Genomic DNA, 15,373 nt, shown 5'->3' on the forward strand with positions numbered 1-15,373 from the left:
AAGCAAAACTTAACAATCTAAGTGCTAAAGAGACTGTCGAGCTCCTGGCCCCCAAAATTGGAGATTGGATTCGTAACTATTCCGTTTGTGAACAATTGAACTTGCGCAACGATGTAAAGGACAATACCAAAGCGACTCAGCTACGATCCGAAGGAAATAAAATGTTTCACCCGAACGTCAAACGCTACATCGAGGCCATCAAGCTGTACAATGAGAGCATCGCTTTTTCCGAAAAAGGATCGACAGAAAGGTCATTGGCCTATGCAAATCGCTCAACCATTTGTCTGAAGATGCATCGCTTCGAGGACTGTTTGGAGAACATTTGGCTTGCTCGTGATTCGAACTATCCAGAGTATTTGACAGAAAAGTTGAAACAACGCGAAAAAGAGGCCAAAAATGCTTTGGCAAAGGCTCGGAACAAGAATGCTTCTTCGAGCAAGGTTTCTCCGGATGTGGTGGAAGAGCCCGAGCTAAGCTATCCGGTCAAAGAGAATGCGCCGCAAGTTGCCAACTGTCTGGAACTGCGCAAAAACGAAGAATATGGACGGCATGTTACATGTTACGAGTGGTTGCCACTCGTAAGCTGAAGGTGGGCGATGTCGTGATGATCGAAAGACTCGTTGCGATATGTTCGATGTGATTTTTGCCATGGCGAACGACCATTCACATTGATTCCGTGCGAAAGATGTACAATGGCCATGTACTGTTCGGAGGAATGTCTGAGTAAAGCGTACAACAAGTATCATCGATATGAGTGCGGGCTTTTACGAGACATGCGGGAAGTTTTCGAAGAAGTTCCCTTGATTGCTATTCGCATGATTGCCATTGCGATCGCCACCTTCGATAATAATCCAGAGACACTGAAGGATCATCTCGATGCACTGGATGAATCCAATGTTAACGGGTTTACGATGGATTGGAATAAAGCAACACAACAGGACATTTTCAACACGGTGCACGTGTTAACCACTAACCAAGAACGGCGAGACAGCATGTTTGTTGCTTTCCACATCTTCAATGCTACCATCCTACATACCCTTATTCTGGAAAGAACAGAGCTAGGACCGGTGTGTGGAGCAAACCCAACGACAAACAAGCTTTTACTAGATTTGATCCTGCGATATATGCACATCGTGGAATGTAACAGCAAATTGTTGTCCTTTAATGCGTACAAGGTGAAGGAATACGTGGCTGAATCATTTGCAGTGGGTTGTTATCCATTGATCTGCATGCTGAATCATTCCTGTGCTCCCAACGTGCAACGCATTACTTTGCGCGATGGGCGGTGTGCCGTTTTTGTCATCCGTCCAGTTCTCGAAGGAAGTCAACTGTTCGATAGTTATGAGTAAGTGAAATCAATAGAAGAAATGGACACTCTTCATCATACTAATAATTTCATTTGTTTCAGAGCGGATCACAAATCGCATGAACGAGCAATGAGGCAATTAATGTTGTCATTAGCGTACAGCTTCCGATGCACGTGTGAAGCATGTACGTTCAATTATCATTCAATTAATTGTAATATATCAAAAAACAGAAAAAAACTGTTCTATTATTATTCGATACTGAAAACACATGATTCTAAGAATGTGCGCAAACTCATGTCGCAGCTACGGCATTTTCTTAATGAAACACCAAAATTGTATCCTGCAGATGAAGTTTGCATTAGTCAGATAACGTTTGTACGATCTCTTCAAATATTGTACAACCAAACATCTGAAAATGCAGAGTATTGGAAACACTGAGTATAAATGAATTAATCTCCTTAAGTATATGGTAAGCGCGAATTTTGACACATTTCATGTTCGTTCAATATGCCCATGAATTCGATATGATGATAATAAACTGAATTTTTCTTTTTGATAAATAACAACTTAACATTTACGGAGTATTGCTATTCCTTCCGAAACTTCAACTTTTCATAGATGCACTATCGAAATAAATCAAATAAATCATCTCACACGATGTAAAGAATCGCTTCCCATTAACGGTTCCTGTTATCTAAACGAAATATCACTCTAGGATCACGTGAGTTCCCCGTGGGAAATTGAAAGCTTCTCGGGATAAGGAGTACAGCTCTTTCCTATATTGTCTCGGATACTTCTCTACTCGTTTATGTGATGATGGATGGAAACGCCCGTAAGCAGTAACGTTAGACCAACTTCCGAGCTATGTTGCTCAATGCCTTGCGGGTATTTCGAGCTGTATCTTTATCGGAGTATCCTGATTGTCTTTAATAGCCAGAGAGGCCACTTCCAGGATAGCAAAAAAAAAAAAGCATTAAGATAAGCATTGTCATAACGTTTGGAGATGTTCTGGCTTCGTATATTGAAAAAGTTTATTCTCACCACCGTCTTCCGTGACAGTGTTCTTGGGGAGAGGGGTAAGGTAAATGTTGGAGATTTATTCCCTTCCTTCTTCCAATCGGCACTGCCGTGACCAGGATTCGAACCTGGGTTACTACGGCCACAACGTAGGGTCCTAACCACTAGACGATCACGGCTACAGACGGTGATTGGAAAGTTTCTTACACGAACAGCTCAACTTTCGATCCAAATCGATGGCTTTACTGGCCATGCAGTGGGGAAAGCATCGTCTGGCCAACTGAAGAGAAAGAACGCCAAAGAAACAGAGCGAAGCGTATTTAACAATACGATCGAATCTCCATTCCAGGGTGGGGTGAACCAAAGCAATGTAGAGAAACAAGATCAAAGGTAAGCATGGTGAATGTTATGGCTAAAAGTATATCCAAAATGTTATGGTCCCGTCCTCCGCCATGCTCATCAATGAATACTACAAGTTCAGTGAAGATCTGTTCAGTAAAAGTAGCATTTATTTAGAGCAACGGATGGGAATGGATGATAAAAATGTTTCCGCCCGGGATTGAACCGGGGGCCTTCCGCGTGTTAGGCGGATGTGATAACCACTACACCACGGAAACTTGCATCAATTGTTCTCTTTGTATTTGCAAGGTTTGGGTAAAGCTTAACATCGATTGTTAGATGATTTCAGTCTTATGCTGTACCTCAAAGTTCGGTCACGTTAAACAAATCGAAACTGTTTCACCATCGTACGCAAATTGCAACCAGAACATACGCAAATGAAGCATGTTCCGCATGAGAGCATGTGCTTGGAAAACGAAATGAACATATAAATAAATCAACAAATCATTCCATAATACCTTTAGCCGTTTCAACGAACGATGAACGTGGAACAACCCGAAGGCCAATCCGCGGTACAGGTGAATGATTATTGATTATGTTCATGACTCATTAGGGAAATTGAGTCCTTTGGCTGAGCTCCATACACTGCATCGACGTTGTTGGGAATGCTTTCTGAGTATTGGTTATTACTTTCTACAATGATTTCCAGTCACATCCAGTTAATTCACTCACGAACAGGAATCCACTTCCCAATTTATTTGTAAACATGCCGATTCTTAGCGAGATTTCGTTGTTCTAATAGATTTCTCTCCATATACTCCATGATGCACAAAAACTAAACACCCTTTTTGCACAAACCGACCATGTTACATCAATTTCGCCTCTTTTCTGCGAGCATTTTGTAGTATTGCGCTCCCTCGGCACTGATTGGCGATAGAAAAACAACTGCGAGGCAGTTTAAATTTAATTATAAACTGTTGTTTTTCTTCATCCTTGTGCAACCAAAAGCACACAGACTCTCACGCGGACCCGAACCACATCGACGGAAGGATGAGAGAACCGTCATTCGTTACGGTGGAATGTGCCTTGCGGCCAAATAGCACGACCAGACGATACGGCTGCCACATCCGGCGTTATAAAAACACGCAACCCAGCTCATGTCGATGTTTGTCTTAATCTTTCACGGTACCATGCCGGCTTTGCAGGGTGGATTTTGTTTGCTATTTGCCGTTGATTGGATATTTCCACGAGGATAGCAAAAAAACCTCCAAAACACGTCGGATGAGTGATTTTTTACATCACATTCGTACACCACCAATACAATCGATCAATACCCACACACAATCGGACAATATATGAGGTTTGGCAACGATACTCATCAGTTGAAGCGATTTATAACACCTCCGCCATTGGATCCTCTGCCCGATAGCTCACTAATCTGTTAATAAGGTTTTGCCAAATACATAAACTACCTTCTACCGCCAGTCACGTCCCTCTCAAACCAACCAAGAGTCCTCTCCCATGGTTCTGTATGTGCATGTTCCCCTCCTGTGCTGAGACCCCCGGGAAGGAAGATCGGAAAATCAGAGATTAGAGTGTTTTCCTTGGCATTATTTGGCCAATCGCTTTTCCGATAAACGTGATCTCCTCCATTTCGTTTCGTTGTCCCATCATGTACTGGTTCCCGTATGTCCTTGTCAATTAGCAATTGCGCATGGCACTGACGTCACGGCAAACGGAACAGGATGCGCTTCCTTTTCGCGTGCGCGGTACGTTATCTCTTTCATTCGACATCTCTCTTCTACAAGTATCTCCTATTCTTTCACTGTCCTTTGGCACGAAGACCTCTCTAGTGCCCCAGATTCCTCTATGACGATGACGAAAGTACGACGAATAGAGAGCTCCATGGAAATCTCTTCCCCGTGACACACAAGGAAGAAGGAGAAGGACGCTTACCCGTGTCTCCATGCTGCTCCAACACTATTTATGGAGCCATTTTGTTCGAATAGAAGAGATAAATACATAATCCTTCTAATTTTCCTAAATCAGTAATCATTCTCACCTTCTCCGTCGACCTTCGTAAAGCTCACCTGAAGATAACAAGCGCGTAGGAGTTCAGCAACACATTATATTTCATTGGTAGTACATAGGAAGAGCTCCATGTTCAGATAAATGACAACCATTACAAACGACTCCATTTCCTCCACACCAAACACCTTGTTCTCCCGTAGAATTGTAAATCTGATTTGGAAAATAAATAATCGCTTATGTGCAGCGCGCGCGTGTCCTCATGAAATGATCCGAAACTGGTCAGAGAGCCTGAAAGAGACCAAAGATATGAGAGAAAGAGTCAAAATATTGTGAGAAGTGAGCTTTCCTATTTCCAATTTTCCATTTTTCTTCCCTTACTCACTCCTTTCTGTTGTTCCGCAATTCGCTCCGACGAGGTCCCAGCAGGTCCGCGGATTATGTGCAGATCAGTATCGTGTGCCTTGCCTTACCAACATACGGGGTATGGTGGAAGGGCACGCCAGAATGATCCCATCTCTTTCTACTGTTTTCCATCGTCCTTTTTCTAGCTTCAGCGGTACCGTCGCACACATAAGCATTAGATTTGTTTACCTTGCTGCCTTCGCTCCGGATTTTCTACTTTGTGCAACGCCATCCTCGTGAAGCAGGGAAATGACTGGGGTACGTGGAAGGACTTCCTTTCTACCGGACCATCCAGGAAAGGAGCTACTTTGATGGCGTCAAACTGTGCCAGCCTCACTTTTGCGCGAACTGTCGAATAGAATTGGTGTGATTGGGCAGTTGTCATTAGTTGGACCCGTTGCCATCGTAACGTGAACCTGTCAGTGAAGGCCAAGAACGGTATTCTGTGCATCATAGTAGCTAGGCAAGTGATAAAGAAAGGACAATTGACGACATGGTGAAGAAGGTGTATTGTGAACATCGAATCTTTAAATCAAGCAGAATATAGCTTTTTTGTCAAGTAGTGAATCAAACATTCCCCATTAGATTGAACCCGGAAGAACATTTTAATCTTCTATCCCAGATATTTGTGTTACTTTATGTGAATGTGACCTACCGAAAGAAACAGAGACTCTTGCAAAAAAACATTTCTCTGTCGCGTGTATTGTTCCCTTCAACTCTCCGGTATTGGAAACATCCTGTGCCTATCATCCCGCAGCGGAAGTAACAACTTAAAATGGATTGGGACATCGTTGACATGTAAGTAGATTAGTTTTTGGTCTCCCTTTTATGGTTTTAAATCAACTTATTGGCCTTTAAGCCCCTGATGACTTACTTTTGTCGTAATTCCTCGACCCTAATGAACATTCTTGCCGATGTCTTTTTTGCCATGACGAACAGATCACATTTTCACGGATCGGTGGCATGCAGCCAATTTATGTATTGATTTCTAATTGAGCCTGAAAATAAGAGCATTTGGAAGATTCAGAACCGTCCAGCGTAATTCTCAATGTTTCTTTTTTATTCACGGTCCTTTTCAGTTTTAATTTCCACCCGGAGAACCAGGAGCTAGACATTGGCATTCAATCAATCCTGCTGAGGGAATCGAGCTTCATCACAACACTTCCACATGCTGAGGACGAATCTTCAGAATGCCACAACACACCAATGATCCATTCTTCTTCATCTTGGAAGCCTTCTAAATGCATGTAAGTACACCAACACTGCCTAATCTACGCGGAAATGAGCGTTTTGTCGATCCCAAGGATTAAGAAATTACATTCACACGATTTGAGGTTGATAAATACTCACAGCGACAAACGCAACGAACCCTTGCCTCAACTTCATTTCGATAAAAACTATTTGTTTGGTAAACGTACCAACCCTGGTGTGGATTAGCAGACGATAAATGAGTTCCTGGGACCTTTGTACTTTATACTGGTAGTTGTGATGGGTGGAGGAAGCTTTTGTCCTTCGCTTTTCGGTTGTTGACATGGTTTCCGTCTCTACCATTCGGTCGATACTGGACGGCTTCCTTAAAGTCAACACAATACAGCATCTCATTCAACGATCCCAACAATCAGGTCAGGATGGGATATGATATGAACGTCCTCCATAAACTTCCTTTCTGTTTCAATTCAGGTGGAAAAAGTGTGTCGGGAAAAATACTTTTTACTGCGAAAGCGTGTGCAACGAACATAAATTATAACTGAACATGATTGGCTTCATTTGCGGATATGAATACGTAATGGAGTGTTCTGAAATGGAAAATAGTGGATTATTTCGCCGCAGTTATCATGGAGAAACATAACAAATGAATCCATAAACATGCATGGCTGTGTAATATGTTTATAAAAAATGGGAAATATGAATTGATTCTTCTCTAATTTATTCATTACTTTTGAAAAGACTTTAAAGTAAACCTCAAAGGTTAAGAAATCTGTTCCTCAAAAAAGAGGTTTCCTTACAGAAAGGCTTCACGTTCACACTTTCTGCAAACACACGTGTGACGAAAACTTTCTAGTCCGAACCACCCCTTATCCTTCCTGTATTGGTCACGTTGTTTGGTCTTATGAAACATTCAATCCACAGAGACGTAGAAACGTTCTCATCCTCCACTGTTTGCTTACTGGAACACAAAACTTCACCAACACCAAGCTACAGCATCAACTTTTGTACAACTTTCCTTCATTCAAGTCAACCGATGAGCGACCAGATGATTGGGAAACTAGAAATAAACGGAAAAGCGGGACAAAGTTTCATTGTTTCATACATTTTTAATCATCCGGAATAAAATGTGGAACGGGTTGTTCAGAGAAATTGATGGGTCGGTTGTTTGTTATTTGAAATTGGTTTGATTTTGGCTTGAGATGTTTGATTGGGAGAAAACAGAACTTCATTTCCATATTACCTTTTGATTTAAGGAAAATCAGGTCCACACCTTTCCCATTTTTCCATTTCCACAAGGCATTTTGAAGCCGTATAAACCTCCAAAGCAATTTATAAAAGCGATTTTATTTGCAGGAAATCAGTGCCATAATTACCCAAAGAAGGAGATTGCATTAATTACTTCATAAGGCTTCTGCAAGATATTTGTTGCAAGAAAAATCCTTCTTTAGCTTTAACGAAGTTTTCCAAAAACTCAAACAAACGTGATTCGGTACATTAAGAGATATTGGAGCAGCAAAAAACATTCTCCCCATCGGTGCCAGACGTGTTTTTTCAGCGGAAACCCTGAGCATATTTAACGAGAACCCAAAGACAACAATAACTCGCTGCTAATTAACGCTATTTGCATAGGCACAGTCCGGAAGAATCCGTGAAAAAGACGGCCTCGCTACTCGACATACAGTTGAACGAATGGAAATTACGCGAATTTACGTTGGAGTTGCGGCATATTGCATGATTTATGAACCTCTGCATCCATCTGTGAGAATAACTCCCCAATCAGACCTATTTGCATGACCCTTTATGAATCGGGAAATGCTCCGTGACGGAAAGTTTTGTGCTAAATAAATATCATCTACCGATTCCATTTGTGTTGGAATATGTTTTACTAATCAATGACGATCAATTGTGGCCTTGCATGCTTAACAATCGTCCGCACAATCAGGCAAATAAATTATTCCTAATCATCCAATGCCAGTCGCAGACGAGAACCGATAATAGTTGGCAGCATTTCAATGAGTTATTATTTACTCAATTATTTTCGTAAACAATCGAAAAGGTTAGAAGAGTGATCGTTTTGACAATGGTGTATGTTCAATTCACATACTGTTATTATGCACCCTACATTTATTGGAAAACTCTTCAACCATGTTCAAATCGCTCAGAGTTTGCTCTTCTACAAACGACTCTCTTTGCTGCGCTTTCCCTCCAAGGACATTTTTCCAAAGGGGCGTTGCCAGACGATGGACCAATCAGTGCTCTGTTCTTTTCGAAGGGTACGGAAAAAGGACTCAAACAGAAGCAAACTGGATGGCTCTCACAGCTGTTCAAACTGAAATGAGATTCCATCGCACTTAGTGAGAGTCTCCTCCATGCTGACGGGTTACGTTCGCTACATTTGCTGTTTGTTTGCGGTTGAGTTTAGATATTCTGCATGCTGAAGATATATTCCAATAGAGATTCATTCCAATCACTCCATTTCCCGACGGCATTTGATGTCTGTAATCAGTTGTTGTGAATAATATTGTTTGTGTTTCAGATCTCCAGCGTCGGAGCTTCGTGATTCCCACCAGTTGTCCGACACAATGTCCTGTTTAGAGGTATGCAACCTTCTCTTATCATATTTACTGCTTCAACCACCGGTCTGTTTATCATTTCAATCCCTTTTCACCCTTCAGGAGATGGAAGTACCACGCGACATGTTCGAGGAACCCAACGACAGTTTGAACAAGGCTGCCGTTCTAATTTCACCTCCAGACAAGTGCTCCAGGAATTCTAGTCTGCGTGACAAACAACTCCACACTGACAACAATATCCTCCAGCCGGGGGACAAAAGGCCTTTCCGGTGTGCCATCTGTCCCAAGGCGTTCCGGCTTTCCTCCACACTGTCCGCGCACAAGAAGCTGCACGACCAAAGAGGACCCAGTCTACGGTGTGAGACGTGTGGACGAGCCTTCACGCAACCCAGCGCTCTCTCCAGCCATCGACTGCTGCATCGGTCGGATCGGCCACACAGCTGCAGTCTCTGTGGAAAGCAGTTCGTTCGGCTGCATGCCCTCAAGACACACGTGCTTAGTCACGCGAACGAACGACCCTACGAGTGTGACCAGTGTGGAAAAGCTTTTACCGAAAAGCACGTGCTCGTACGCCATCGCAAGACGCACAGTGACGACCGGCCCCATGAGTGTGCCGTTTGCTCGAAGGCCTTCAAGGAGCGGTATGACCTGCTGCGCCACACACTCATTCACAGTGGACTGCGGCCGCACAAGTGTCCCGATTGCTCCAAAACCTTCGTCCAATCCAATGCACTGGTTAAACATCGAAAGTGTCACGAACCGGAACGCACCGTTGGCCATCATCAGTTGAACGTAGCTTCCTTTGCTGTAACTAGGGCCGAAACTACGTGTTGCTAAGTGGAACAGTGACGCAGTGAGAGAAGCAACAAGTGGATATGTTGATTTGCAGAGTGTAAATAGAAACGTGTTTGAGCAAATGTTATTGTGAGTGTCTTTGGAACGGCATTCGGAGGAAGTGTGCAATTAAATAAAGTGTGTATAAATTCACAGATATGCTTCTGAGTCATCTTAATAATGGTTTCTTATGGAATATTAAATTGACGGACGCTCTGAAAATGAATGTTTTTCCTGTTTTAGTGACACTATTGAACAAAGTCACTTTACATTCCTTCACTAAATTACCTACGCAAACAACTAATGTCACCCCAAACCAATAGGGACGTTGATGTTCCATTCCATAATGCCCCATAGTTCCAGAGGAAGTTTATGATGGAACCACTCTGCGAAGGCTACTCCTGGCCCAGCGTGGTTCCGCTGATTGTTAAGTAAACATTTTGAAGAGGCAGATTGTCCTGCAATGAAAATACCTTTAATATGTTTGCACAGAAAAGTACAAGGCCAATAGTTACGGAGATTGAGAAGCGAATCTTGACATGCTCTTTCCCATCGCTGCTTCTAGTCACGGCGGTGGCAGCATTTGAGATGCTTTCTATTTTCAGGATTTAAAAAGGATTTACATTTCGAGCTCTTCCATTACATTGTAGTGCTTGTGGCTTATACCGTGGCCAAGGTACGAAAAAAGGCTCCTTGATAGTAAAAGCAAATCAACGACGGATTATTTTTGGAAATGGTTTTTGCCTTCAGCTATGACGGACTTTTTTTTATTCCACGCAGATTCGCGCAAAGAACACGTTGTTATTTTTCCATATTTCCCAAATTATGCATGCAACGATCCACATCGGAAGTGTTTTTTTAGGTCATGATAGAAAAAAATCTGAAGGAAATATGAAACCCAAAGTGGATCTTTCTAGAAAAGCCGTTTTTTATGTAGTTAATGGTTATTGTTTCTGCTTGTTTGCTTCATTCAATGTTTTATCGATTTGCACGAAATATGGAAATATTGGGGATTTTTTTCATCCCATTCAGCCCTTTTCACAAGTAAAGTTCGAATTATTATAACCATTTTCCTAAAAGACGCATTCTTCTATATGGTGAGGCCGTAGCTATTAAAGAATAATTTGATTAACCCAACCATTTCTACCACCTTTAATCCTACACCGTATCTCCCATCATTCCACATGAACTCTTCCCAGCTCGGCACCATTTGCAGAATATTTGCTTGTTTGAAACACGTTTAAATCATGAAAATAGCATAACGAAACTCGTGGCAAAATGATTTGTGATGCGACGGTTGAGTGATGATTTTAATATGCTCCGAAAATAGTCATGGCGATTTAGAATACGGAGCTACAGAGACACGACGGTAAACCATGTCGAACGTGCTTAAATCCATTCGGGCATTCGGGCGTGGCATATAATCCTCGGCGCTTTCGTCAAACATCAAACCCTTCGTTATCATCATTACATTCAATTATGCTGTAACTTTGACCGGGGAATACTAGGGGAATATGCCGTTGAACATTGTAATTGAAACCATTGCCAGGGTTAGCGGCCCTTTTTCATGGCCTTTTGATTGGTGTGGTTCTCCCTAGACCGAAATAGCTGAGTTTTGCACGTAAAATAATTAAAAGAGTCAGTAAACAAACCATCCTCATCTTATAAAATGATTTTATGACGACATCGAGAGTTAAGCTCCAAACAATTCCACGCAAAAGAGGCCAACGCATTGTTCTCTGCACTAATATCTTAATTAGTATGGACATTTTAAGGCTGATTTGTCCTAAGTAAACCATTTCTGATAATAATTGACTTAATTTTTTATGGCATCCCATACATACGGAAACTACAAGAAGTAATAAATACCTTGTGAAATCTATATAGATGCGAAATATGCCTCCAGACATTTTCCAGGACAGAGATGCTTATCGAAATATCACAATCTTCATTTCCATCACATCCAATCCACTCACCCTTTTCTAACACCATCAAATGACGAGAAGAAAATGCAAAAGTACTTTGCTCAGCTTACGTGACGACCACAACACCAAGGAGAAGTAGGCCACGTGCATGGATGGTTACGATTCGCTGGTCCCTGTGTGGGTTTGTTTTTGTCACTTTGATTTGGCGTAAAACAGCTTACTGATTCCGGATCAGACGCGGTGGCGTACAGCCTTCGGGGTGTGTTTCTCATTTGGTGACACATTGTACATTGCCGCCGGTAGTTGCTGGTATTAACAAAATACACCGTGATGCTGAGTGAGGTGACAAATTGAAGTGTGGGAATTAATTTACTTAATGATTTTTAAATTAAATGGTTGGCTTGGCACCTTTTTCCGACGATTGGTTACCGTCTCCTGACACTGAAGGACACAAATTAAGCTGTGTTAGAAATTTTACTGACTTCCAGTGCTTCGATCAATGTCTTACTACTTCAGTCCCAAAATCACAAACAGCAAACAAGCAAAACCTTTGTGCGCCTTCTGGACCAACGGAAATCTCCAGAACCACGCCACAGCCTACTCAAACACACTCGTAGCCCGGGATTATGTTTCCACTATTTACACATCAATTAATTCCCATAATGACTTCTTCCGATTGCTTGCCATGAAGCAGCCTAAAGGACCCTGCCATGATCCTGTCCCTATTTGTCTGTCCTTTTGCCATTCTTTGAAGGAGAAAGTGCGCCTCCGAAATGAACAACAGCTGAACCAACTCTTGCCTGAAGTGGTTGCCGCAGATTGCTTCCCACAAAGATACTTCTGGCCCGAAAATTGATCCTTCATAGACGCCTTTACTTTTGAGGCATATTCGTCCTCCGTTGATCTTTTTATTGCATTGCTTGCGGTTGCACAATGTGGTTCAATGGATGATGATTGTTACATTACACACACCTGGTTATGGTTCGGGGTGAATTTCATTCAACTTCTGGGTTAACGTTGAATTGCAGACCATGAAATTAAAGATTTGTTCAACAACATGGATTAAGAACCAATAATCTAAGAAATGGCTGCAACTTTGTGAATGTTTACAAAAAACAACACTTCAAAAAGAAAGAAAAAATGTCGATTTGAAACGAATGTAAACAACCGCATATGCAAACTCCTTGTGTTAGAATTGATATAGAAACTTACTTGCAGTTTCCAAGCCGGACATTGTTATCAGATTACTTTCAGCAACATTTTATTTACCTAATGGTCCATTTTTCACTCAAATGTTTACTCTATTTCAGGCACCAGCTTCTGGTTTGTTTACTCGATCGACGCGCGTCCATCGAATTTTGTGGGTGGTTTGACGTTTTGCTGCAATTGCACATTCCATCGATGACGTCATATGTGGAGGCATTCGAGCTCCCCATGTAACGTTTTTTTTGCAACTTCCCAAAGACGAATCAATCGGCGCAAGGCCACGGAGCCACACCTGTACAATAAGTTATTAGGCGCAAAGCCACGGGAGTGACAAAATGCTGATTTTTTTTGTAGAGAGTAGCTGTGTAAAGGTTGCTGGTTGGAACAAGACTATATTTCTAGAATCTTACATTAATAATCATAGCCTACTATTTTACTCAAGGCTTGCTCTTCAACACTCCTCCTCAAGCCTCAGGCCCGTGTCTGTGCTCCATCGGATGCGATTTTATCGGAAGGCCTGTCAAAATTTTATATGGGATTTGACAGATAACGTCGGACGTGCGATTTCGTCGTACGACGGAATCAAAAATTTTTGATTTCGTCGGACGCCGCATCCGATTTTATCTGTCAAACTAAATGTGTGGTGTTTTGTAGGAACAATCTCAACTTAATTTTTCATGATCGTTATATTATTAAAATCATCCAAATAATCGCAATATTATACGAAAAAGCGTTTGACAGCACGTGCGATAAAATCGCATGCGATGGAGCACAGACACGGGCCTCAGAGATACCCATTAACTCGCGACTAATCTCGAATTTAGTCCGTTGCAATGGTTTAGTAAGTCCATCTGCAATCTGGTCCTCCGTGCTAACATATTCTAGAGTGACAATCCCACGGCTGAGAGCATCTTTGATGAAATGGTGACGAATATCAATGTGTTTCGTTCGTGGATGATACCCACCATTCTTCGCGATCGCAATGCAGCTTTGATTGTCACAACGAATTTCAATCACTTCATCCGCATTCGCCAGTTTCGCAGAAAGTCCGCGCCACCATGAGGCTTCCTGTACCGCCGCCGATACAGACATGTATTCAGCCTCACACGTAGATAAGGCTACCGTCGGTTGCTTCTTGCACATCCATGAAATTGCTCCTCCTTGCGCCATAAAGATGTTGCCAGTGGTGGATTTTCGTTCATCTGGATCAGATCCCCAATCAGCATCACAGTAACCGATAATTTTCGAATCTACATTTTTTTTGTAAACCAATTTAAAATTAGAAGTCCCTCGAAGATAGCGCATAACATGCTTCACTCCGTTCCAGTGTTTTTGTCCTGGATTTTTGTTGAATCGACTCAGCATGTTCACCGCGTACAGAATGTCTGGTCGAGTACTTTGTGCCAAATACATCAAACACCCAACGGCTTCTTGATACGGCACATCTTTCATCGCAGCAGTTTCATTGTTACTCTTCGGACTTTCTTCCTTGGTCAGCTTCTCACTGTTGTTCATTGGAACTGCCACTGGTTTACATTTATCCATATTGAACCTCTTTAAAATAGATTCTATGTAGATTTCTTGATCCAACTTGATGGTTTCTTTTGTCCGTTGAATCCTTATACCTAGGCAGTGCTGTGCTGCTCCTAAATCCTTCATACGGAAACAACTACAAAGATGTTTCTTCAGCTGCTTTTTCCATGCCACATCGTTGCTAAAAATCATCATGTCGTCAACGTATATAGCAACGATAATGATCTTACCTCCTTCGCTACCTACATACACGCAAGGATCGTACTGAGTTGGTATCAGGCCGAACCGTTGTAATGCTGCATCCAGTTTGTTGTTCCAAACTCGGCTCGCCTGCTTCAAACCATAAATAGCTTTGTTAAGTTTACATACCAACGTTTTCCGTTGTCCATCAACGAAGCAAGGTGGTTGCTCCATGTAAATATCTTCATCAAGATCTCCTTGCAGAAATGCTGTTACTGCATCCATTTGATCTATCATCAGATCATGCTTGATAGCCAGGGCAAAAAGGTATCGCAGCGAACAATACCGTACCACGGGAGCGTACGTTTCATCATAATCTTCCCCCTTTCGCTGTGAGAATCCTTTGACGACCAAACGAGCCTTGTATCGAGTTAAATTTCCAGATGAATCGCATTTAGTCCGATACACCCATTTGCATTTTATGGCTTGTCTTCCTTTCGGGAGCGAAGTTAGCGTCCAGGTTTTGTTCTCCATCAGAGCGTTATACTCCTCCTGCATGGCAGTCCCCCATTCTTTGCTATCATCCCTAGCGAGTGCTTCTTGGTGTGAAACAGGATCAGCATATGTTCCACTGTACATACCAGACGCAACTGCTACAAAGCCATCGACATCGCTTCCGGAAAACCCAAGAAAATCACTCGAATCGTCTTCAGATTGTACCATCGTTTCTGTACTAGTGTTGTTTTCGTCATCTGTCGTACTTTCATCGAGTTCACCATCCGTTTCTGCATCATTTTCTTCCAACGTGCTGTCTGAT

The 15,373-nt window shown here is 42.2% G+C and overlaps 2 protein-coding genes and 2 non-coding genes across 4 annotated transcripts; 2 read left to right on the forward strand and 2 right to left on the reverse strand.

Annotated features, from left to right (window-relative positions):
* Positions 1–670: 670 nt before the first annotated feature.
* On the forward strand, positions 671–1,814 carry LOC120899633 (SET and MYND domain-containing protein 4-like). The gene is made up of 2 exons (XM_040305707.1): positions 671–1,345; positions 1,409–1,814. The coding sequence occupies exons 1-2, from the start codon at positions 693–695 to the stop codon at positions 1,743–1,745; spliced, it is 990 nt and encodes a 329-aa protein (XP_040161641.1). The 5' UTR covers positions 671–692; the 3' UTR covers positions 1,746–1,814.
* A 617-nt stretch (positions 1,815–2,431) lies between these two features.
* Trnah-gug lies at positions 2,432–2,503 on the reverse strand. The gene has a single exon. It is a non-coding gene; the product is annotated as a tRNA-His (tRNA).
* A 365-nt stretch (positions 2,504–2,868) lies between these two features.
* Trnav-aac lies at positions 2,869–2,941 on the reverse strand. The gene has a single exon. It is a non-coding gene; the product is annotated as a tRNA-Val (tRNA).
* Positions 2,942–5,489: 2,548 nt separating this feature from the next.
* Positions 5,490–9,869, forward strand: LOC120899634 (zinc finger protein 431-like). Its single transcript, XM_040305708.1, has 4 exons — positions 5,490–5,894; positions 6,176–6,343; positions 8,842–8,902; positions 8,981–9,869. Exons 1-4 carry the CDS (start codon positions 5,872–5,874, stop codon positions 9,713–9,715), a joined length of 987 nt encoding a protein of 328 aa, XP_040161642.1. The 5' UTR covers positions 5,490–5,871; the 3' UTR covers positions 9,716–9,869.
* The last annotated feature ends 5,504 nt before the right edge of the window (positions 9,870–15,373 follow it).

Source organism: Anopheles arabiensis, chromosome 3 (assembly GCF_016920715.1).
Source record: "Anopheles arabiensis isolate DONGOLA chromosome 3, AaraD3, whole genome shotgun sequence".
NCBI classification, from domain to species: Eukaryota; Metazoa; Arthropoda; class Insecta; order Diptera; family Culicidae; genus Anopheles; species Anopheles arabiensis.